Raw genomic sequence first — 23,291 nt, forward strand, 5'->3', positions numbered from 1 at the left:
CCCTCTCCCCGACATCTCAAATTCTGACCCTCTCTGCTGTAAAGTAGGGGAATCCTCCTCCCCCCACCCCACCATCGGAATAACGGGTCACCCCCCCCCCCCCACACAGCACGCTTGCAGGAGGGGACCCAAGTCCCCCACCCGCCCCCCCCAACAGACCTCACCAACAGAGACTACCATCTATAACCCCTACCTGAAGGCGGAAGTGTAGACCAAGCAGTAGAGTGAAAAATTACTGCATTTTCACTTACCTTTCCTAACATCTGCTGCGTCAGACAAAAGTGTTTAAAGCAGCAGCCTACAAGTGTCAGAGGCTTCCTCGAAAGCCAAGTACACTTAAATCCCTTGACAGCCTTTGAAATGCAAACCTTCCATTCAATTTTGCCCAGCAATACATTGCACAAGCCAGTGACTGATAGTCTTATTAGTCCAGACACAGCTGCTTAGTGGGTCTGTTTATTTATCCTTCCCTTCATGCTTGATTGCATTTCAATTACCCTGCTTTCATGCTAACCACTACGTTTATAAACACTCTTGCTATGATTGACAGCTCCTCAGCACATCAAAAGGAGCAGATGACGGTAAAGATCTTCCATTTGATGTGTTGGAAACCTTTGAAGTGTATTTTTAACAGTTAATTTAATTTCTCTTTAACTTTTTCAAGCTTCGGGGCTTGCTGAGGAGCCTAAACGTTTTGAACTGCATTATTTACATTTAATTTCATGGCCCAAACCTATTACAATCGTCTTGATTGATTGGCCCAGGTTATTTCAAAGGAAGGATTAACTTTGCTTGCTTTTATAACTCATCACATCCATGAACTCTGAAGTGCTTCCTCTTTTGAACATGTTTGTTTCTTTTTTTAATAAACTTAAAAGTGCCCAATTTTTTTTTCTTTCCAATTAAGGGGCAATTTAGCATGGCCAATCCATCTACCCTGCACATCTTTGGGTTATGGAGGTAAGACGCACGCAGACATGGGGAGAATGTGCAAACTCCAGGCGGATAGTGACGCGGGGCCAGGATCGAACCAGGGTCCTCAGCACCACGAGGCAGCAGTGCTAACCACTGCGCGGCCGTGCCACCCGAGCAGGTTTGTTTCTGACCACACTTTTTAATTTAAAAAAAAAGGCGGTCTTTTTGTTCTAAAGAACTTCCTTGAAAGACCAGGTGCTCTGGTTTTTCTGGGAAGCCCGCAAGTCTTGTTGTCTCCCAAATGCTTCAAACCAACTTATGAATTTAATTCTTCCTGGTGTTTTGTGCCACCTCTCTTATTACCTTTGTTCTTTGAGTCCTTAACTTGCATTCCAAGTGTCTGAACCTGCACCTTAGCGAATATGGTGCCAGATGTGGCTCAGTGGGTAGCACTCTCCCCTCAGGAAATTGTGCTTTCAGATTTCTTTCCAGAGACTTGAGCACAAAAGACTGACATCCATATTGGTGCTGAGGGAGTGCTGAACAGTCAGAGGTGCTGTCTTTCTGATGAAACATTAGATTTAGGCCTTCAGGGCCTAAATTCCGTGATGTAATTTCGGTTGCGATGATCTACGCGAGACTTCTACCATCTTGCGTTATCTAACCCTATCAGTATAATGTCTATTCTTTTCTCCCTCACAGTTTCTCCCTAAATGCACTGGCGTTATTTGCCTCCACCATTTCCTCTGGTAGTGAGTTCCACATTCTAACCATCCTCTGCTAAATAGGAGGTTTAGCACTTGGGCTAGTTATCAATGGGTGGCCATCTTTTGAGGGCGGGAAGGGCCCTTCACTCCGCCCTGCATGCCTTCACAGTGAATTCAACACAGCGTTGAAACATTTCTGCCGCATTAGACAGATGCAAATATTTATCACCTCAGATGAGCTCATTCTACAAATGAACCCCGGTCAAAAACAATCATGGAGAATAAACCCTGGGCTTTGTCAGTCTATTTGGAACTCAGCTGCATTTATCAGGCAATGATAACCATTAATGGAGACAGGGAGGAATTAATGAATAGTGCAATGAAAAATATAGCACAAGTACCGGATGGCTTCATCTGCAGAAAGTGCACCCAACTGCAGCTCCTCACAGACCGCATGGTTCGGTTGGAGCAGCAATTGGATGCACTTAGGAGCATGCAGGTGGCGGAAAGCGTCATAGATCGCAGTTATGTAAGTGTGGTCACACCCAAGGTGCAGGCAGAGAAATGGGTGACCACCAGAAAGGGCAGGCAGTCAGTGCAGGAATCCCCTGTGGTTGTCCCCCTCTCGAACAGATATACCCCTTTGGATACTGTCGGGGGGGATAGCCTATCAGGGGAAAACAGCAGCAGCCAGAGCAGTGGCACCACGGCTGGCTCTGATGTTCAGAAGGGAGGGTCAAAGCGCAGAAGAGTAATAGTTATAGGGGACTCTATAGTCAGGGGCACAGATAGGCGCTTCTGTGGACGTGAAAGAGACTCCAGGATGGTATGTTGCCTCCCTGGTGCCAGGGTCCAGGATGTCTCCGAACGGGTAGAGGGAATCCTGAAGGGGGAGGGCAAACAGGCAGAGGTCGTTGTACATATTGGTACTAACGACATAGGCAGGAAGGGGCATGAGGTCCTGCAGCAGGAGTTCAGGGAGCTAGGCAGAAAGTTAAAAGACAGGACCTCGAGGGTTGTAATCTCGGGATTACTCCCTGTGCCACGTGCCAGTGAGGCTAGAAATAGGAAGATAGAGCAGACAAACACGTGGCTAAACAGCTGGTGTAGGAGGGAGGGTTTCTGTTATCTGGACCACTGGGAGCTCTTCCGGGGCAGGTGTGACCTGTATAAGATGGACGGGTTGCATCTAAACCGGAGAGGCATAAATATCCTGGCCGCGAGGTTTGCTAGTGTCACACGGGAGGGTTTAAACTAGTATGGCAGGGGGGTGGGCACGGGAGCAATAGGTCAGAAGGTGAGAGCATTGAGGGAGAACTAGGGAATAGGGACAGTGTGGCTCTGAGGCAGCGCAGACGGGGAGAAGTTGCTGAACACAGCGGGTCTGGTGGCCTGAAGTGCATATGTTTTAATGCAAGGAGCATTACGGGTAAGGCAGATGAACTTAGAGCTTGGATTACTACTTGGAACTATGATGTTGTTGCCATTACAGAGACCTGGTTGAGGGAAGGGCAGGATTGGCAGCTAAACGTTCCAGGATTTAGATGTTTCAGGCGGGATAGAGGGGGATGTAAAAGGGGAGGCGGAGTTGCGCTACTTGTTCAGGAGAGTATCACAGCTATACAGCGAGAGGACACCTCAGAGGGCAGTGAGGCTATATGGGTAGAGATCAGGAATAAGAAGGGTGCAGTCACAATGTTGGGGGTATACTACAGGCCTCCCAACAGCCAGCGGGAGATAGAGGAGCAGATAGGTAGACAGATTTTGGAAAAGAGTAAAAACAACAGGGTTGTGGTGATGGGAGACTTCAACTTCCCCAATATTGACTGGGACTCACTTAGTGCCAGGGGCTTAGACGGGGCAGAGTTTGTAAGGAGCATCCAGGAGGGCTTCTTAAAACAATATGTAAACAGTCCAACTAGGGAAGGGGCGGTACTGGACCTGGTATTGGGGAATGAGCCCGGCCAGGTGGTAGATGTTTCAGTAGGGGAGCATTTCGGTAACAGTGACCACAATTCAGTAAGTTTTAAAGTACTGGTGGACAAGGATAAGAGTGGTCCGAGGATGAATGTGCTAAACTGGGGGAAGGCTAATTATAACAATATTAGGCGGGAACTGAAGAACATAGATTGGGGGCGGATGTTTGAGGGCAAATCAACATCTGACATGTGGGAGGCTTTCAAGTGTCAGTTGAAAGGAATACAGGACAGGCATGTTCCTGTGAGGAAGAAAGATAAATACGGCAATTTTCGGGAACCTTGGATGACGAGTGATATTGTAGGCCTCGTCAAAAAGAAAAAGGAGGCATTTGTCAGGGCTAAAAGGCTGGGAACAGACGAAGCCTGTGTGGCATATAAGGAAAGTAGGAAGGAACTTAAGCAAGGAGTCAGGAGGGCTAGAAGGGGTCATGAAAAGTCATTGGCAAATAGGGTTAAGGAAAATCCCAAGGCTTTTTACACTTACATAAAAAGCAAGAGGGTAGCCAGGGAAAGGGTTGGCCCACTGAAGGATAGGCAAGGGAATCTATGTGTGGAGCCAGAGGAAATGGGCGAGGTACTAAATGAATACTTTGCATCAGTATTCACCAAAGAGAAGGAATTGGTAGATGTTGAGTCTGGAGAAGGGGGTGTAGATAGCCTGGGTCACACTGTGATCCAAAAAGACGAGGTGTTGGGTGTCTTAAAAAATATTAAGGTAGATAAGTCCCCAGGGCCGGATGGGATCTACCCCAGAATACTGAAGGAGGCTGGAGAGGAAATTGCTGAGGCCTTGACAGAAATCTTTGGATCCTCGCTGTCTTCAGGGGATGTCCCGGAGGACTGGAGAATAGCCAATGTTGTTCCTCTGTTTAAGAAGGGTGGCAGGGATAATCCCGGGAACTACAGGCCGGTGAGCCTTACTTCAGTGGTAGGGAAATTACTGGAGAGAATTCTTCGAGACAGGATCTACTCCCATTTGGAAGCAAATGGACGTATTAGTGAGAGGCAGCACGGTTTTGTGAAGGGGAGGTCGTGTCTCACTAACTTAATAGAGTTTTTCGAGGAGGTCACTAAGATGATTGATGCAGGTAGGGCAGTAGATGTTGTCTATATGGACTTCAGTAAGGCCTTTGACAAGGTCCCTCATGGTAGACTAGTACAAAAGGTAAAGTCACACGGGATCAGGGGTGAACTGGCAAGGTGGATACAGAACTGGCTAGGCCATAGAAGGCAGAGGGTAGCAATGGAGGGATGCTTTTCTAATTGGAGGGCTGTGACCAGTGGTGTTCCACAGGGATCAGTGCTGGGACCTTTGCTCTTTGTAGTATATATAAATGATTTGGAGGAAAATGTAACTGGTCTGATTAGTAAGTTTGCAGACGACACAAAGGTTGGTGGAATTGCGGATAGCGATGAGGACTGTCTGAGGATACAGCAGGATTTAGATTGTCTGGAGACTTGGGCGGAGAGATGGCAGATGGAGTTTAACCTGGACAAATGTGAGGTAATGCATTTTGGAAGGGCTAATGCAGGTAGGGAATATACAGTGAATGGTAGAACCCTCAAGAGTATTGAAAGTCAAAGAGATCTAGGAGTACAGGTCCACAGATCACTGAAAGGGGCTACACAGGTGGAGAAGGTAGTCAAGAAGGCATACGGCATGCTTGCCTTCATTGGCCGGGGCATTGAGTATAAGAATTGGCAAGTCATGTTGCAGCTGTATAGAACCTTAGTTAGGCCACACTTGGAGTATAGTGTTCAATTCTGGTCGCCACACTACCAGAAGGATGTGGAGGCTTTAGAGAGGGTGCAGAAGAGATTTACCAGAATGTTGCCTGGTATGGAGGGCATAAGCTATGAGGAGCGATTGAATAAACTCGGTTTGTTCTCACTGGAACGAAGGAGGTTGAGGGGCGACCTGATAGAGGTATACAAAATTATGAGGGGCATAGACAGAGTGGATAGTCAGAGGCTTTTCCCCAGGGTAGAGGGGTCAATTACTAGGGGGCATAGGTTTAAGGTGAGAGGGGCAAAGTTTAGAGTAGATGTACGAGGCAAGTTTTTTACGCAGAGGGTAGTGGGTGCCTGGAACTCACTACCGGAGGAGGTAGTGGAGGCAGGGACGATAGGGACATTTAAGGGGCATCTTGACAAATATATGAATAGGATGGGAATAGAAGGATACGGACCCAGGAAGTGTAGAAGATTGTAGTTTAGTCGGGCAGTATGGTCGGCACGGGCTTGGAGGGCCGAAGGGCCTGTTCCTGTGCTGTACATTTCTTTGTTCTTTGTTCTTTGTACGATGGGCCACGTACTCTCCCACATCGTTCTGTGGTTCCGTATGATGTCGCTGCTCCACTTTGTCAATTACTTGGCTAGAATTGCAAATTTTGTCAAAAGAAAAATTAACTTTTCTTACAACTTCCAAGTTAAATTCCTCATTTTCATTTGGTTGCACGCGGAATTCAGTTCCACGCATTGCCCAATCTTTGAGGAATGGATACAGTTGCATATGGTCATCACCATCTCGGGGGCCGAGGGCAACAAATGCATCTGATCAGGAACAGAGATGAAATGAGAGAAAGAACTTGCATTCGTAACTAGTCAGGACCTGCAGTGCTGACCGGCACGTCCACATTAACCCTGACCAACTTTTACAGATGCACCATGGAAAGCATCCTATCAGGCTGCATCACAGCCTGGTATGGCAACTGCTCGGCCCAGGACCGCAAGAAACTTCAGACAGTCGTGAACACCGCCCAGTCCATCACACGAACCTGCCTCCCATCCATTGACTCCATCTACACCTCCCGCTGCCTGGGGAAAGCGGGCAGCATAATCAAAGATCCCTCCCACCCGGCTTACTCACTCTTCCAACTTCTTCCATCGGGCAGGAGATACAGAAGTCTGAGAACACGCACGAACAGACTCAAAAACAGCTTCTTCCCCACTGTCACCAGACTCTTAAATGACCCTCATATGGACTGACCTCATTAACACTACACCCTGTTTGCTTCATCTGATGCCAGTGCTTATGTAGTTACATTGTATATGTTGTGTTGCCCTATTATGTATTTTCTTTTATTCCCTTTCTTCCCATGTATTTAATGATCTGTTGAGCTGCCCGCAGAAAAATACTTTTCACTGTACCTCGGTACACGTGACAATAAACAAATCCAATCCAATCCAAGCTGGGTCACTGTTGAATTTTGTAAATGTCACAACTGAAAGAGCTTTGAACACATAGCTCCAGAAAGCAACTTTGTAGGAAAAGGAAAAATTGTTTTTCCATCTATGACAATAATCTAGAAACCCACTTCCCAAAAGCACCACATCTGATCGCCATTATATTTTCTCCCTTTTTAATGTTTTCTTCCACTTTTGTCTTCCATTGCACATTCCCTCTCTCCCCATATCTACTCTGTGCCTATCTCTCACAGCTAGAATCTCCTTCTCCATCCTTTCATCATTTTTATAAGTGAGAGTTCCTACAATTGTCCAGTGTTCCACATAGAACATAGAGTGCGGAAGGAGGCCATTCAGCCCATCGAGTCTGCACCGACCCACTTAAGACCTCACTTCAACCCTATCTCCATAACCCAATAACCCCATCTAACCTTTTTTTGGACATTAAGGGCAATTTATCATGGCCAATCCACCTAACCTGCACGTTTTAGGACTATGGGAGGAAACCAGAGCACCCGGAGGAAACCCACGCAGACACGGGGAAACGTGCAGACTCCGCACAGACAGTGACCCAGCAATGAATCGAACCTGGGACCCTAGCACTGTGAAGCCACAATGCTAACCAATATGCTACTGTGCTGCCCTAAATTGACCAAAGTGAATTTGGATTAACTTGTACTGCATTGCATTTGGTCCTACTTATCAGAGACATCTTTACTTTTTCACTTTTCGCCATCATGTTTTTTCCCCCCTTCTCTTTATCTCCCTAATTTAATTTTTACTTTCCTCCGTCGCTATCTGCATTTTCACCCTGGTCCCTGCTCCCTCCAGGGCCTTGCCCCTCCCTTATCCCTGCAATCTATAATCGCTCCATCATTTACGGGCGTGCCTTGGCGCTAAGCTCTGCGATCCCCTCCCTATAACTCTCTCACCTCCTTTATACTTCATAATACCTGCTTCTGTGACTAAGCTTTAGGTCATCTGGTCTAATGTCTCCGTGTGTCTTGCTATTAAATGCTGTTCGGTATACTCCGGTCAAGTGCCTGGGGCTGTTTAATCACATGAGAGGTGCGATGCAAGTTGCAGACAGATGCCACAGGTTCCCGGTTTCTTAGAGAACAGATTTCACAACCTCGATCTTCGAATCGGCCCAATGTTTTTATCCCACCCTTTCCCAGGAATGGTCTAGTTTCTCACCACATGGTTTAGCTCAGTTGGCTGGACAGCTGGTTCATGTTGCGGAGCGAGGCTAACAGCGCGGGTTCAATTCCCGTACCGGCTGAGGATATTTCCCGACCTTGCCCCTCACCTGAGGCGTGGTGATCCTCGGGTTAAATCACCACCGGTCAGCTCTCCCCCTCAAAAGGGGGCAGCAGCCTATGGTCATCCGAGACTATGGCGACTTTACTTATTCATGTGTGTGCTGACACAGCAGCTAAATCGCAACATTAAACACTCAACTGAAAAAAGTTGAATAGAGCGCAACACAGAACACACAATAAAACTTCACATGTTCCTTCTGAGCTCCACGAACGAAGTTTGTTCCCACCCTGTTCTATTTATTTCTCCGCGGGTTTCTTTTTTCTCTCCCTCTCTCCTTTCTTTTTCGCACCATGTCTGGTCTGGCCTGCTGTTCCTTCCTCTCATTTGTTTCCTCCCCCCCCTTACTTCATCTCACACGGTGTTTCTGTTGTGTCTACAGATCTTTGTTATTCTCAGTCTCTCACTATTCTCAGAATCTCTTTCAGTCACGCACCGTTTCCCCGAGTGTGTCTTCTTTCTCAGAATCTCCTGTTAGCGTTTATATTTCACTCTCTCTCTCTCTCTCTCTCTCTCATTCCACCTCTGACACTGCCCTCACCTCATTCACTTGATTTTCCACTCACCCTCTCCTCACTCAGCTGTCTTCCCCCTCACTCAGTTTTTCTCCACTTTTTCACCACTGGCCCTTTCTCTTTCAATTGTTCTCATTCACTCCTTCAGTTTCTAATCATTGCTTCTCTCTCTCTCTCTTCTTTCTCACTCCTTCACTCTCTTCTCCCACCCATATGTTCTTTGTTCCTGTTTGCTTTTTCACTTTGCTGCCTATTTTCTTTCTGCTTCTTATGTTTTGATCTGTCTATTTTCGTATTTTCTTTCTGTTTTCCATGTTCTCTCCTGCCATTCCTTTTTCCATCTTTCTCTCCTGTTTAGCCCCATTCCCCCTATTCTCCCCATTCCTTTTTCTTCCCCCCCATTTCCCCTTTTCTCCCCCCATTCCCCCTTTCCCCCCCTTCCCCCTTTTCTCCCCTCCCCCCATTTCCCCTGTTTAGGGGCTGTTTAGCACAGGGCTAAATCGCTGGCTTTGAAAGCAGACCCAGGCAGGCCAGCAGCACAGTTCAATTCCCGTCACAGCCTCCCCGACCAGGCGCCGGAATGTGGCGACTAGGGGCTTTTCACAGTAACTTCATTTGAAGCCTACTTGTGACAATAAGCGATTTTCATTTCATTTCCTTTGCATTCCATTTACTTCGCTCCATTCTCTCTTACTCACTCTGCTTTCTACCATTTCTCCCTGTTCTTCTCGCTCACTCTTTTCTCTCTTCTCCCCTGATCCTCGCTCCGTTTTCTCTCTCTTCCCCATTCCCCCTTTTCTCTCTCTCTTCGCCCTCTTTTCCTCTCTCCTCTCTCTTTTCCCCATTCCGTTTTCTCTCTCATATCCCTCCTTTCCTCATTGTTTTCTCTCTTTTCCCTCTTTTCCCCATTCCCCCTTTCTCCCCCTCCTCCTCTTTCCCGCATTCACTCTTTCCTCTCCTGCGCTTTCCCCATTCCCTCTTCCCTCACTCTCCCTCTTTTCCACGTTCCCCCTTTCTCTCCCTCTTCCCCATTCCCTCTTTTCTCACTGTCCCTCTTTTCCACAATCCCCTTTTCTCTCCCTCCTCCCCTTTCCCCATTTCCTCTTTCCTTGATCTCCCTTTTCCACATTCCCCCTTTCTTTCTCCTCCCTCTTTTCCTCATTTCCCTTTTCTCCCTCCTCCCCCTTTCTTCATTCCCCTGGTCTCTCTCCTCCCCTTTCCCCCATTCCCTCTTTTCTCCCCCATTCCCTTTTCTCCCCCATTCCCCCCATTTCCCCCTTTTCTCCCTTTCCTCCCCCCCCATTTCCCTGTTTTCTCCCCCCCCATTTCCCTGCTTTCTCCCCCCCCATTTCCCTGTTTTCTCCCCCCCCATTTCCCTCTTTTCTCCCCCCCCCATTTCCCTCTTTTCTCCCCCCCCCATTTCCCTCTTTTCTCCCCCCCCCCGCATTTCCCTCTTTTCTCCCCCCCCCATTTCCCTCTTTTCTCCCCCCCCGCATTTCCCTCTTTTCTCCCCCCCTGCATTTCCCTCTTTTCTCCCCCCCTTCCCTCTTTTCTCCCCCCCCTTCCCTCTTTTCTCCCCCCCCTTCCCTCTTTTCTCCCCCCCTTCCCTCTTTTCTCCCCCCCCTTCCCTCTTTTCTCCCCCCCTTCCCTCTTTTCTCCCCCCCCTTCCCTCTTTTCTCCCCCCCCTTCCCTCTTTTCTCCCCCCCCCTTCCCTCTTTTCTCCCCCCCCTTCCCTCTTTTCTCCCCCCCCTTCCCTCTTTTCTCCCCCCCCTTCCCTCTTTTCTCCCCCCCTTCCCTCTTTTCTCCCCCCCTCCCTCTTTTCTCCCCCCTTCCCTCTTTTCTCCCCCCCCTTCCCTCTTTTCTCCCCCCTTCCCTCTTTTCTCCCCCCCCTTCCCTCTTTTCTCCCCCCCTTCCCTCTTTTCTCCCCCCCTTCCCCCTTTTCTCCCCCCCTTCCCCCTTTTCTCCCCCCTTCCCTCTTTTCTCCCCCTTCCCTCTTTTCTCCCCCCCTTCCCTCTTTTCTCCCCCCCCTTCCCTCTTTTCTCCCCCCCCTTCCCTCTTTTCTCCCCCCCTTCCCTCTTTTCTCCCCCCCCCATTTCCCTCATTTCTCCCCCCCCCATTTCCCTCACCCCCCCAGTTCCCTCATTTCTCCCCCCCCCCCCCATTTCCCCCTCCCCCCCCATTTCCCCCTCCCCCCCTCCCCCCCCCCCCATTTCCCCCTCCCCCCTCCCCCCCCCCCCCCCCATTTCCCCCTCCCCTCCTCTCCTTACCGAATTCCATGAGGGATGTCTGATCCCAGTTGGGCTCCCTGCCCCGGTACTGGTCCCACAGGGAGGCATAGTGATACTTGGAGTCCACCCAGCCGGAGCTGGCGGCCAGCGCGATGATGTCGAAGATGATGGCGAGCAGCAGGAGCAGGGGCAGGATCCAGCGGCAGCGGGGGAAGGCCAGCCCGCACTTAAACATGGCCAGGCAGGCAGAGGGCGGCACAGAGAGAGCGCGGGGTGAGAAGCTGGGCTGCCGAAGCTCAGAGCCTGTGCACAGCTCCTCTCCCAGGGACAGAGTGCGGGAGCCGAGCCTGCCTCAGCCCACAGCGCAGGGAGGGGCAGCCCCAAGGTAGGGAGGCATTGCAACACCCACTTACTCAGCCAGCATCGGGTTACAGCGGCTGGCAAGCCTCGCTCTTAACCCTTTCTGCGCTCAAACTTTCAGGAGTCAAGAGAATCGTAGGAAAGTTACAGCGCAGAAGGAGGCCATTCGGCCCGTCCTGCACAGTCCAGCCCCCTGACCAATGTTTTTAGGGGGAGGCGGTGGCTGGAGGGTAATGTCACCCCACCGAGAAATCATAGAATCCCTACAGTGCAGCGGAAGACCATTCGGCCCATCGAGTCTGCACCGACCCCCGAAAGATCGCCCTACCCATGCCCACTCCCTCCGTAACCCCATCGTTGGGCACTAGGGGGCAGTTTAGCATGGCCACGCGGCCTCATCTGCCCACCCTTGGACTGGTGATCTTGAGCGCCAGTCCCCTGGGGACATGGGTTCAATTCATAAATTACACGGATTAATAAAATCCGGATTGAAAGATAGTATCAGCGGTGGCGATCACGACAATGGCCGATTGTCATTAAAAGAAAAACATCTGCTGAGCCTTCTTTCCTGAGTTCGGGGCTGTTCCGTGGGGTAACTCTATCCTTCCGCACCGGAGGCTGTACCGGTCCGGCATTCCTGGTGTGGAAATAAAGCCCTCTGCGCATGCGCACGGATGACCGTGCATGCACCAACTCGCGGCGGGCAGCGGAGGCCCTTCGGCGCCGGTTGGCGTGGCGCCAAGCCCCTTTCCCGCCGGCGGGCGGGGTGCAAACCACTCCGGGGCAGGCCTAGCCCCTGAAGGTGCGGAGGATTCTGTGCCGTGGGGGCACTCTTTTCCTTCCGCCTTCGCCATGGTCTTCACTATGGCGGAGGCGGAAGAGACCCCCTCCACTGTGCATGCGCGGGGATGCTGTGAGCGGCCGCTGACGCTCCCGCGCATGTGTCGCCCGGCGAAGTCATTTCCGCGCCAGCTGGCGGGGCAGAAATCAGTCCGGCTTGGGCCTAGCCCCTCAAGGTGAGGGCTCGGTCCCTCAAGATGCGGAGAATTCCGCACCTTTGGGGCGGCGCGATGCTGGACTGATTCGCGCCGTTTTTGGTGCCGGTCGGTGGACATCGTGCCGATTGCGGAGAATCCCGCCCCAGGTTAGGCTAAGGAAGGGGTGGGTCGGGCAGGTTTTCCACTCGGGGTTTGATTCAAAGTCGCGGGGAGTGGCAGTTTTAATGAACAAGAAAACGGGGTTTGTGAGCGTGAAGGAAGTGTGGGACCCGGGTGGGAGATACATGGTTGTGAGTTGGGTATTGGAAGGGATGCCAGTGGTGTTGGTGAACGTGTATGCACCGAATTGGGATGGTGTAGGTTTTATGGGGGGTTGCTGGCAGCGATCCAGGATTTGCCCATGTACCAGTTGATCATGAGATGAGATTCTAACTGTGTCCAAGAGCCGAGGGTGGATGGGTCGAGCCCCGGGGCAATGGGTAGGGTACGAATGGCAAAGGAGCTGGGTGGATCAATTGAAAGGATGGGTATGGTGGATCCAAGGCGCTTTCAGAACCCAGGGGAAGGGAGTATTCCTTTTTTTCACATGTCTCGAGAGTATATTCCAGAATTGACTATTTTGTGGTGAGCCGGGAGATTTCGGTTGGGGTGGAGGGGGCAGAGTACGCAAGGATAGTGATTTTGGATCATGTGCCACGAGAGCAGAGGCCGGGGTGGAGGTTTGATTCGGGGTTGTTGGTGGATGGAGACTTTTATGATAAGGTGCGGGCGGCGATTGAGGATTATGTGGAATTGAATCAGCAAGGGGAGGTGTCGGCAGACACCATTTGGGAAGCGTTAAAAGCGGTGGTCAGGGGGGAGATTATCTCGTTCAAGGTTCATACGGATAGGGAAAGAAGGGTGTCCACCACAAAGGGATTGGCGAGGAGGAAAATGTTATAGGGGCAATTCGATAGGCTGACAATGGGGAGGGTGGTAAGGCAACTGCGTAGGGCAAGAGGGGTGCAGTATGAGTACGGGAGAAGGTGAGTTGAGTGCTAGCCCACCAGGGAAATATTGAGGATACGGACTTGAGCTGCAGATGTGGTGGCGGAGCCGGGGAAGGCAAATGAGGCATTTCGGGAGTATTACAAGGAATTATACAGGGCAGACCCGGGGGTGGGGGGTGGGGGTGGGGGACATGAGACGGTTTTTGGATGAACTGGAATTTCCTCAGCTGGAGGAAGAAAAGAGGCAGGCGTTGGAGGAGCCCCTGGGGTTGAGGGAGACACTGGATAGTATAAGGGGTATGAAGTCGGGGAAGTCTCCGGTGCCGGATGGATATCCGGCGGAATTCTATAAGTGGTTTGCGACGGACCTGGCACCGCATCTCTTGGGGGGCGTTTAGCGAGGCGTTGGAGAAGGGTGAGCTGCCGGAGATGATGACGCAGGCAGCGATCCTGTTAATCCCGAAAAGGGGAAGGCCCCGGTGGAATGTGGGTTTTATATGCCCATATTCCTGTAAAGTACAGTTGTGAAAGTGCTGGCTAAGCTATTGGCTGGAAGGATGGATGGAGAGGACAAAACAGGCTTCGTAAAAGGCAGGCAGACTGGAGAATCAGCGCCATTGGCGCTTGCGCGGTCGGTGCGGCGCCGGTCAGGGCCGCTCTACGCGTCCTCCCCGGCGATTCTCCGCCCGGGATGGACCGAGTGGCCGCCAAGAAAGTCCGAGTCTCGCTGGCGCCGTTCACATGTGGTCTTACCCGGCGAGACCTCGGCATCCATCCTGCGGGGGTGGGGGGGGTGGCCTGGTGGGGGGGAGGGGGCATCCAGCCCGGGGGGGCCGCCACCATGGCCTGGCCCATGATCGGGGCCTACCGATCGGCCGGCCAGCCTCTCCTGGTGGGCGCCTCTTTTACCCCGCGCCGGCCCCTGTAGCGCTACGCCATGTTGCGTCAGGGATGGCACGGAGAAGGAAGTTAGCGCGCATGCGTGAGTTCGCGCCGGTCGTAGCGCGCATGCGCTGACCCGCGGCGCACTTTTGACACTGGTATCGGCAGCTGGAGCGGCGTAAGTTGCTCCAGTGCCGTGCCGGCCCTTGTAGGGCAGAGGATCACTACACTTAGCCGTCCGATGACGCCGTCGTTAAACTCTCCGCTTTTTACGACAGTGTCAACACTCTGCCTTCAGAAGGGAGAATCCCGCCCAGGATTTCTGTCAAGTGCACAATTCTACATCAGGGGCGAAATTCTCCGACCCCCCGCCGGGTCGGAGAATCGCCGGGGGCTGGAGTAAATCCCGCCCCCGCCGGTTGCCGAAGTCTCCGGCACCGGAGATTCGGCGGGGGGCGGGAATCGTGCCGCGCCGTTTGGCGAGCCCCCCCGCTCGATTCTCCGGCCCGGATGGGTCGAAGTCCCGCCGCTAAAATGCCTGTCCCGCCGGCGTAAATTGAACCACCTACCTTACCGGCGGGACAAGGCGGCGCGGGCGGGCTCCGGGGTCCTGGGGGGGGGGCGCGGGGCGATCTGGCCCCGGAGGGGGTGCCCCCACGGTGGCCTGGCCCGCGATCGGGGCCCACCGATCCGTGGGCGGGCCTGTGCCGTGGGGGCACTCTTTCCCTTCCGCCTCCGCCACAGTCTCCACCATGGCGGAGGCAGAAGAGACTCCCTCCACTGCGCATGCGTGGGAAACTGTCAGCGGCCGCTGACGCTCCCGCGCATGCGCCGCCCGGAGATGACGTTTCCACGCCAGCTGGCGGGGCACCAAAGGCCTTTTCCGCCAGCTGGCGGGGCGGAAATTCCTCCGGCGCCGGCCTAGCCCCTCAATGTTGGGGCTCGGCACCCAAAGATGCGGAGCATTCCTCACCTTTGGGGCGGCGCGATGCCCGTCTGATTTGCGCCGTTTTGGGCGCCAGTCGGCGGACATCGCGCCGTTTCCGGAGAATTGCGCCCCAGATTCCTCACTGATTAGTAAACAAAATCCATTGTGTTCAATATCAATGTCGATTTTGCACGTACTTTGTTTCATATGGAGACCAAAGTTGTTACGGTTTTCCTCGGGTTCCGGCTAACAAAACAGGTGAAGATGTGACATGGGCCGGGATTCTCCCGCCATTGCGATTCACTTTTCCCTCCAGCAGCGCGCACCCCGCCCCCCCCCCCCCCCCCGCCCCCCGCGGGTTTCCCGGCGGCTTGGATTGGCTTCAATGGGAAGTTCCATTGGCAAACAGTGGGAAGAAAGAATCCCACTGTCAGTGAACCGGCAGGGAGACCGGATATACACGGCTGGGATACCGGAGAAACCAGCCCGTGGTCTAGTGGGTTCTGTTATGTATTTAAGTCGTACATCCCTGCTGGTGGAACGTCACGTGATCTGTGGTGACGTCAGCAAATTGTTTGCACGGGCTTTAGTTATCCATCTGAGTATTGTATCAGTAACATCTCCTGAATAAACCTTGCGTCGTGTTTTGAAGAAACCCTCCATACTTTTTCTCTTTGTGGTGTTTGAAGAACTTTTTAAAAAAATATTTTAATTAAGTTTGTAGCATTTTATACATCAGAAAGATAAAACCCCCCACCCCAAACCAAACTAATACAAAGAAAAAACGACCCCGCAGCCTCCGTCCACCCCTCCCCCGGACCCTACCCCCTCTCCCTCACAGGTGATAGTGGCCAACTCCTTGAAGTACAAAATGAACTGGCGCTACCTGTTGTAGAACCCCTCAATCGCGCCTCTCAAGGTTAACTTAACTTTTTTCAAGATAAAGGAATTCCATCAAGACCCCAGCCACAATGAGGCACAGGGTGGAGAAGCTGACCACACCCCAACAGGGGTGGGTTATGGGGATAGGGTGGAGGTGTGGACCTTGGGTAGGGTGCTCTTTCCAAGAGCCGGTGCAGACTCGATGGGCCGAATGGCCTCCTTCTGCACTGTAAATTCTATGAATATCTATGAAAGTGATTTGAACAGATCGGCACCATCTTCCTGCAAGGAATCGGCGAGGCGAAGGCTAAAACATCTGCCCCCCCCCACCCCCGTCTGTAACTCCGGCAGATCCAACACCCCAAATATGGCCCCCAGGGGACTGGGCTCCAAATCCATTTGCAAGATTGTCGACATGGTGCTGAAGAATAAGGCCCAAAACCTCCCCAGCTCGGGGCAAGACAAGAACATATTGGCCGGGCCCTCCCACACCGCTAACTCTTGTCTTCCGCTGCCGCAAACATCTGGCTCACCTTCGACCTTGTTAAACGTGCCCTATGCACCACCTTAAATTGAATCAACCCTAATCTCGCACACAAAGTTGTGGCATTCACCCTGCGCAACACTTCACACCACATCCCCTCCACCAGCGCCATCCCCAACTCCTCCTCCCATTTAGCCTTTACCCCCTCCAGCGGTACCATATCCTCCTCCGAAACCTCCCATAGCTCCCCGACGTACCCCCTCCTCCATGCCTGCCACCAACAGCACTATAACGGTGAGAAGGGCAGCATCGCTGGAAACGTCCTCCCTTGCAAAATCCTGCACCTGCACGTACGGGAAAGTTTCTGGCTGTAAGGTCCCAAAACTTCTCCGTCAACTCTTCCAAACCGCCCCTCCAGAGACAAATCCCTCATTCCTACCACCCCCTTATCCTCCCAACCCCGGAACCGAGCATCTAATCTAGCCGATTCAAACAAGGGCAGCACGGTAGCACGGTGGTTAGCACAATTGCTTCACAGCTCCAGGGTCCCAGGTTCGATTCCCGGCTTGGTTCACTGTCTGTGCGGAGTCTGCACGTTCTCCCCGTGCGTGCGTGGGTTTCCTCCGGGTGCTCCGGTTTCCTCCCACAGTCCAAAGATGTGCAGGTTAGGTGGGTTGGCCATGCTAAATTGCCCTTAGTGTCCAAAATTGCCCTTAGTGTTGGGTGGGGTTACTGGGTTATGGGGATAGGGTGGAGGTGTGGACCTTGGGTAGGGTGCTCTTTCCAAGAGCCGGTGCAGACTCGATGGGCCGAATGGCCTCCTTCTGCACTGTAAATTCTATGAATATCTATGAAAGTGATTTGAACAGATCGGCACCATCTTCGACACCGTCCCCAACTTAAAATACTGCCGAAACTGCCTCCAAATGTTCAAAGTCGCTCTCACCACCGATTGCCAGAGTATTTCCCCGGGGAGAATGGGAGTGGTGCCGTCACCAGAGCCCGCAGCCCTGACCCCTTACAGGAACCCAGCTCCATCGTAAACCAAATCTCCTCCTGATCCCCATAACGGCCCAGCACCTTCATGGCATTTGCCGCCCAGTAGCAATAAATGAAATTCAGCAGAGCCAAAAACACCGGACACCTCTGAAACACCGTTTTCCAAATTCTGGTTATCTTGCCCACCCAGATAAATGACGTGATCAACCCCCTGAAAAAATGCCATCGGCAAAAACACCGGCAGGCATTGGAATAAAAATAGAAACCGTGGTAAAATAATCTTTACCGATTGAACCCAGCTGGCCAATGAACGAGGGAGGCAATCCCACCTCTGTAGATCCGCCTTGACCCGACCCACCAGGCTTCAACTTCCGGAGCCGGGCCGCTACCTCAAGTGGGAGGTCGGCACACACAACGGCAACCCCCAAAATCCACACCCTATCCCGAAAAGCACTCGCTCTTCCCCAAATTCAGTTTGTATCCTGAGAAAGCCCCAAATCGAGTCAACAACCCCATTATATCCCCCACCGTGGGGACCAGGTCTGAGATATACAGAAGAAGGTCATCATCATATAGGGAAACCCTATGCTCCACCCTCACAGGTATGGGGCATGGTCAGAAATGACGGTCGCCAAATACTCCGCCCGCCTCACTACCACCAACAAGGACCACCCCTTAATACAAAAAGGCCTTGCCTTCGACCGATCTCCTCTCGGGTTCAAGACCGTATTCAAGCGCCCCCGCCCCCCAGAATCAACTGATGTGTGTCCATATTGGAGATGGTCGCTAACATCTTCTTCATGAACCCTGCATCATCCCAAATGGGGGCATATACACTAACCAACACCACCGACCTTCCCTCCAAAGTACCCGTAACTATCACGTATCTGCCCCCCTGATCCACCACCACCTTCTCCATCTGAAACCGCGCTCTCTAGTTAATCAGCATTGCTACCCCCGGGGCCTGCTATCGAAGCCCGGGTGAAACACCTGACTATCCCAGCCCTTACCAAGCCTGAGCTGGTCTGTCACCTGTAAATGGGTCTCCTGCAGCAGCACCACATCGGCCCTCAAGCCCTTCAAGTGAGTGAAAACTCTCGCCCACTTTATCGGCCCTCCCAATCCCCGCACATTCCACGTTACTATCCGAACTGGGGGTCACCCCCCCCCCCCCCCCCCGCCTCCCCTGCATATCAGCCATGTCCACCGCGAGGGATAATACTATCCCCCCACCAGCTTCCCAAAACCAGAGCCCATCCAAGATGGCCCTCAACATCACCTCACGAATGGGACCAAGAACTTCTCCCTGTCACCGTCAGCCAACTGCCCCTCCCCCACCATTCCAGAACCCCCCCCCCCCTCAAGCCCGTACTCTCGAAACAGCTCCTCCTTCAGTCCCCCACTATTCACACCATCTCGGCAAGCCGAAACCGGACTGCCGAGGTGCGGCCCACTGCAGCCCCTCCCCCCACACCTCGCTCCCGCTCACCAGCCAACTCCAGTTTGCTGGGGAGGTGGCCCCGACCAGAGCCCCCACCCCCACCCCCTCCCCAGCTCATCCCCAGGAAAAGCGAAAAGCAAACGGCCCACACCCAAACCATCGTCCTCAAGTGTCGAAGCTCCCCCATTCCCAGCTCATCCCAAAACTGCCACTCTCCTCCCCCCCCCCCCCCCCAACCTGTGTACCCTCTCCAACCCAAGACAATCCCCTGGAGGAGGGAAAGATGACCCGCACTACAAAACACAACCCAAGCAAAACTAAACTTTAACGGTAACTTACGTACAAAGAAATTAAAGGGAACCACCAACAAAACCTCTCCCCTCATCCCAACCTCAACACCAAAGTCCCAGTGTCCACCTCAGTTCCGACCCAATCCTCCCACCTTCATGAACGCCTCCACCTCCTCCCGCTGTCTCAAAGCAATGGTGTGGCGATGCCGGCGTTGGACTGGGGTGGGCACAGGAAGAAGTCTTACAACACCAGGTTTAAAGTCCAACAGGTTTGTTTCAAATCACTAGCTTTCGGAGCGCTGCTCCTTCCTCAGGCTCCTTCTTCATTCACCTGAGGAAGGAGCAGCGCTCCGAAAGCTAGTGATTCGAAACAAACCTGTTGGACTTTAACCTGGTGTTGTAAGACTTCTTACTGTGCTCAAAGCAACGGTCCCATGGAGTTGTGCGTGACCCACAGCCTCGCCGACTGGACCGCCCCCAAATGCACTCCACCCTTGAAAAGTGCTGCCTTCGCCCTGTTAAAGGGCGCGCGCCTTCTCGCCCGCTCCACCGTGACATCCTGGTACGTAACAATACCACTGCCTTCCCGCCTCACCTCCCGATTCTGCTTGGCCCATCTCAAGAACTGCTCCATCAACTGAAAGCCGTGACAGCAAAACCATCACAGCACTTGGTGGCTCATTCACACGTGGTCTCAGCCGGAGAGACCAGTAGGCCCTATCCAGCCCGGGGGGGGGGGGGGGGGGGGGGGGCCCTATCCAGCTCAGGGGGGCCCTATCCAGTTCGGGGGGGGGGGCCCTATCCAGCTCGGGGGGGGGGGGGCCCTATCCAGCTCAGGGGGGCCCTATCCAGTTCGGGGGGGGGGGGCCCTATCCAGCTCGGGGGGGGGGGGGCCCTATCCAGCTCAGGGGGGCCCTATCCAGCTCGGGGGGGGGCCCTATCCAGCTCGGGGGGGGGGGCCCTATCCAGCTCGGTGTGGGGGAGCCCTATCCAGCTCGATGGGGGCCCCCTATCCAGCTCGGCGGGGGGGGGGGGCTATCCAGCTCGGGGGGGGGGGGCCCTATCCAACGCGGTGGGGGGTGGGGGGGGGGCCCTATCCAGCTTGGTGGGGGCCCCCTATCCAGCTCGGGGGGGTGGCCCTATCCAGCTCGGGGGGTGGCCCTATCCAGCTCGGTGGGGGGGGGGCCCTATCCAGCTTGGGGGAGGAAGGGTGGGAGCCCTATCCAGCTCGGTGGGGGCCCTATCCAGCTCGGGGGCGGGGCCCTATCCAATTCGGGGGGGGGGGGCCCTAACCAGCTCGGGGGTGGGGGCCCTATTCAGCTTGTTGGGGGGGCCCTATCCAGCTCGGTTGGGGGGCCTATTCCAGCTCGGGGGGGCCCCTATCCAGCTCGGTTGGGGGGCCCTATCCAGCTCAGGGGGGCCCTATCCAGCTCAGTGGGGGGGGCCCTATCCAGCTTGGGGGGGCCCTATCCAGCTCAGTGGGGGGGGGCCCTATCCAGCTCGGGGGGGGGGGGCCCTATACAGCTCGGTGGGGGGCCCTATCCAGCTCAGGTGGGGGGCCCTATCCAGCTCAGGAGGGGTGTAGCCCTATCCAGCTCGGGGGGGGGGGGGGGGAGCCCTATCAAGCTCGGTGGGGGGGGGGTTGAGGGGGGAGCATTCCCTTTCCCCCCAACAGTTTTGCGAACATCTTTGAAACATACCCCGCTGGCCTTGGGCCCTCCACAGCCTCTGGCAGCCCCACAGTCCTGAGATTCTGCCATGGCGACCATTTCTCAAGGTCCTCGACCTTGGCCCCCAGGCCCTTATTTCTGTCCTCCACCTTCAGCAACTCTGCTCCTACCGAGTCGAGTTGGCCACTGTGTCGTGTCAGTGCTTCCTCCACCTCCACTTAAGCTCTCACTTCCACCCTATCCCCGTAACCCAATAACCCCTCCTAACCTTTTTGGACACGAAGGGCAATTTATCATGGGCAATCCACCTAACCTGCACGTCTTTGGACTGTGGGAGGAAACCGGAGCACCCGGAGGAAACCCACGCAGACACGGGGAGAACGTGCAGACGCCGCACAGACAGTGACCCAGCAGGGAATCGAACCTGGGACCCTGGCACTGTGAAGCCACAGTGCTAACCACTATTCTACCGTGCTGCCAATATTGGGTTGCTGTACATTATAGAATACTTGCATCAGCCATGCTTTAGTTGGTGGGACCTGCGCCTGAATCAGATGGCGATGGGTTCCTGGATACTTGAGCACAAAATATAGGACTGTCACCCCAGCACTGAGAAATGGCTGCACTGTCAGATGTGCAATCTCTGATGAGAATTTCTTTTTAGATTCATTTACGGGATGTGGGCATCGCTGGTCAGACCAGCATTTATTGCCCATCCCTAGTTGCCCTTCAGAAGGTGGTGGTGAGCTGTCTTCTTGAACCGCTGCAGTCCTTGAGGTGTAGATGCACCCACCATGCTGTTAGGGAGGGAGTTCCAGGATGTTGCCCCAGCGACAGTAAAGGAACGGTGCTATATGTCAAGCCAGGGTGGTGAGTGACTTGGACGGGAATCTCCAGGTGGCGGGGATCCCAGGTATCTGCTGCTCTTGTCCTTCTAGATGGTAGTGGTCGTGGGTTTGGAAGGTGTTTTCTGAGGAACCTTGGCAAGTTCCTGTCGTGTTGGGTGTTCCGATACACAAACGAACCAACACGGCTGTAGATGGTACAACTCTGTTTTATTATTCTGTATAATAACAACTGTTAACTTCTGGCTGTGGTTCGTACTTCACCAGTTAACCTGTGGACCCTACCTAGCACTATCTTAGTGAGGCACTCAGCACATGGTGTATGTCTGAGTGGCACGCTGTGAGCTCTGTGCTCTGAGCTATCTCCTGCTGGAATGAGCGGGAACTGTGGTGTTCCCTGTTTTATAGTGCGTGTCCTCTCACTGGTGATTGGCTGTGATGTTGCGTGTGTGTTGATTGGTCCGTCGACCTGTCCATCAGTGTGTGTGTGATTGCACCATGATATGTTAATGTGGATATCATGACAGTTCCTGCAGTACATCTTGTAGCTGGTACACACAGCTGTCACTGTTCGTCAGTGGTGGAGGGTTTGAATGTTTGTGGAAGGGGGGAGCGATCAAGCGGCTGCTTTGTCCTGGATGGTGTTTAGCTTCTTGAGTGTCGTTGGAGCTGCACTCATCCAGGCAAGTGGAGAGTATTCCATCACACTCCTGACTTGTGCCTTGTAGATGGTGGACAGGCTTTGGGGGGGGAACGGCGGGGGCGGGGGGGGGGGGGGGGTGTGGGGGGGTGGGAGGTGAGTTACTCGCCATAGGAATCCTAGCCTTTAGCCTTTGACCTGCCCTGGTAGCCACAGTATTCATGTGCCAGTCTAGTTCAGTTTCTGACCAATGGTAACCCCCAGGATGCTGATGTGGGAGAGTCAGCGATGGTGATGCCATTGAATGTCAAAGGGTGACAGTTAGATGCTCTCTTGTAGGAGATGGTCATTGCCTGGCACTTGTGTGGCGTAAATGTAACTTGCCACTTGTCAGCCCAAGCCTGGATGTTACACTGAGGCTTCAGCTGCTTCCCGTCAAGTGGACTGAAATGTCGTGTGGTGCTATTTTGAAGAAGAGTGGAATTTACGGAAGTAACTTTACTTCAAAGTCATTGACTATAAAGCAAGTGTTTGAGTGCCCTGGGGTTGTGAAAATCATTTCTTTCCTTCGTTAGCCTTGCTGGTGTTTTTGGTAGTTTGTTGGCGCTATTTGTGACTTCCACCTAATTTTTTTCCTTTATTTCTTTCAGCTGGACCTATTTCACACAAAGCGACTTCTCTTGTTTGATGGTGCCGGTTCTGACGTGAAATTCAATAGGATGCAAACTCATCTGTGTAGCAGGGACCAGGCTTGGTGATGCGCCAGGAACTCAAGTCGAGTTCTGGATTGAATAAAACAGCGAGTCTTGTACTCTACCTCGTTCAGCCTGAATGAACAAGCAGGGAGATTTATGGCTTCTTAGTGCTAGCCAAACATCGAACGTGCTTGATTTTAGAGGGAGACGTTCCTGAATTTCTGTTTCTACTGAGAAATTTCACCAAACTGGGAGTCGAAGGGCTTTTACAAAATTCGGTCATGGGATGTGGCCGCTGGTGGCCAGTCCAGCATTTATTACCCATCCCTAATTGCCCT

The 23,291-nt window shown here is 53.2% G+C and overlaps 1 protein-coding gene and 1 long non-coding RNA gene across 2 annotated transcripts in view; one reads left to right on the forward strand and one right to left on the reverse strand.

The window, feature by feature from the left end:
- Positions 1-11,209, reverse strand: part of perp (p53 apoptosis effector related to pmp22) — a 25,106-nt gene extending 13,897 nt beyond the window's left edge. The window contains exon 1 of the mRNA XM_072513455.1: positions 10,890-11,209. Within this exon, the coding sequence (XP_072369556.1) occupies positions 10,890-11,085 (196 nt within the window). The 5' untranslated portion in view covers positions 11,086-11,209. The remainder of the gene's footprint in view (positions 1-10,889) is intronic.
- On the forward strand, positions 11,105-23,069 carry LOC140427804 (uncharacterized). The gene is made up of 2 exons (XR_011948637.1): positions 11,105-11,235; positions 22,909-23,069. It is a non-coding gene; the product is annotated as an uncharacterized lncRNA (long non-coding RNA).
- The last annotated feature ends 222 nt before the right edge of the window (positions 23,070-23,291 follow it).

The sequence above is a fragment of the Scyliorhinus torazame genome, chromosome 1 (assembly GCF_047496885.1).
Source record: "Scyliorhinus torazame isolate Kashiwa2021f chromosome 1, sScyTor2.1, whole genome shotgun sequence".
Lineage (NCBI taxonomy): Eukaryota > Metazoa > Chordata > Chondrichthyes > Carcharhiniformes > Scyliorhinidae > Scyliorhinus > Scyliorhinus torazame.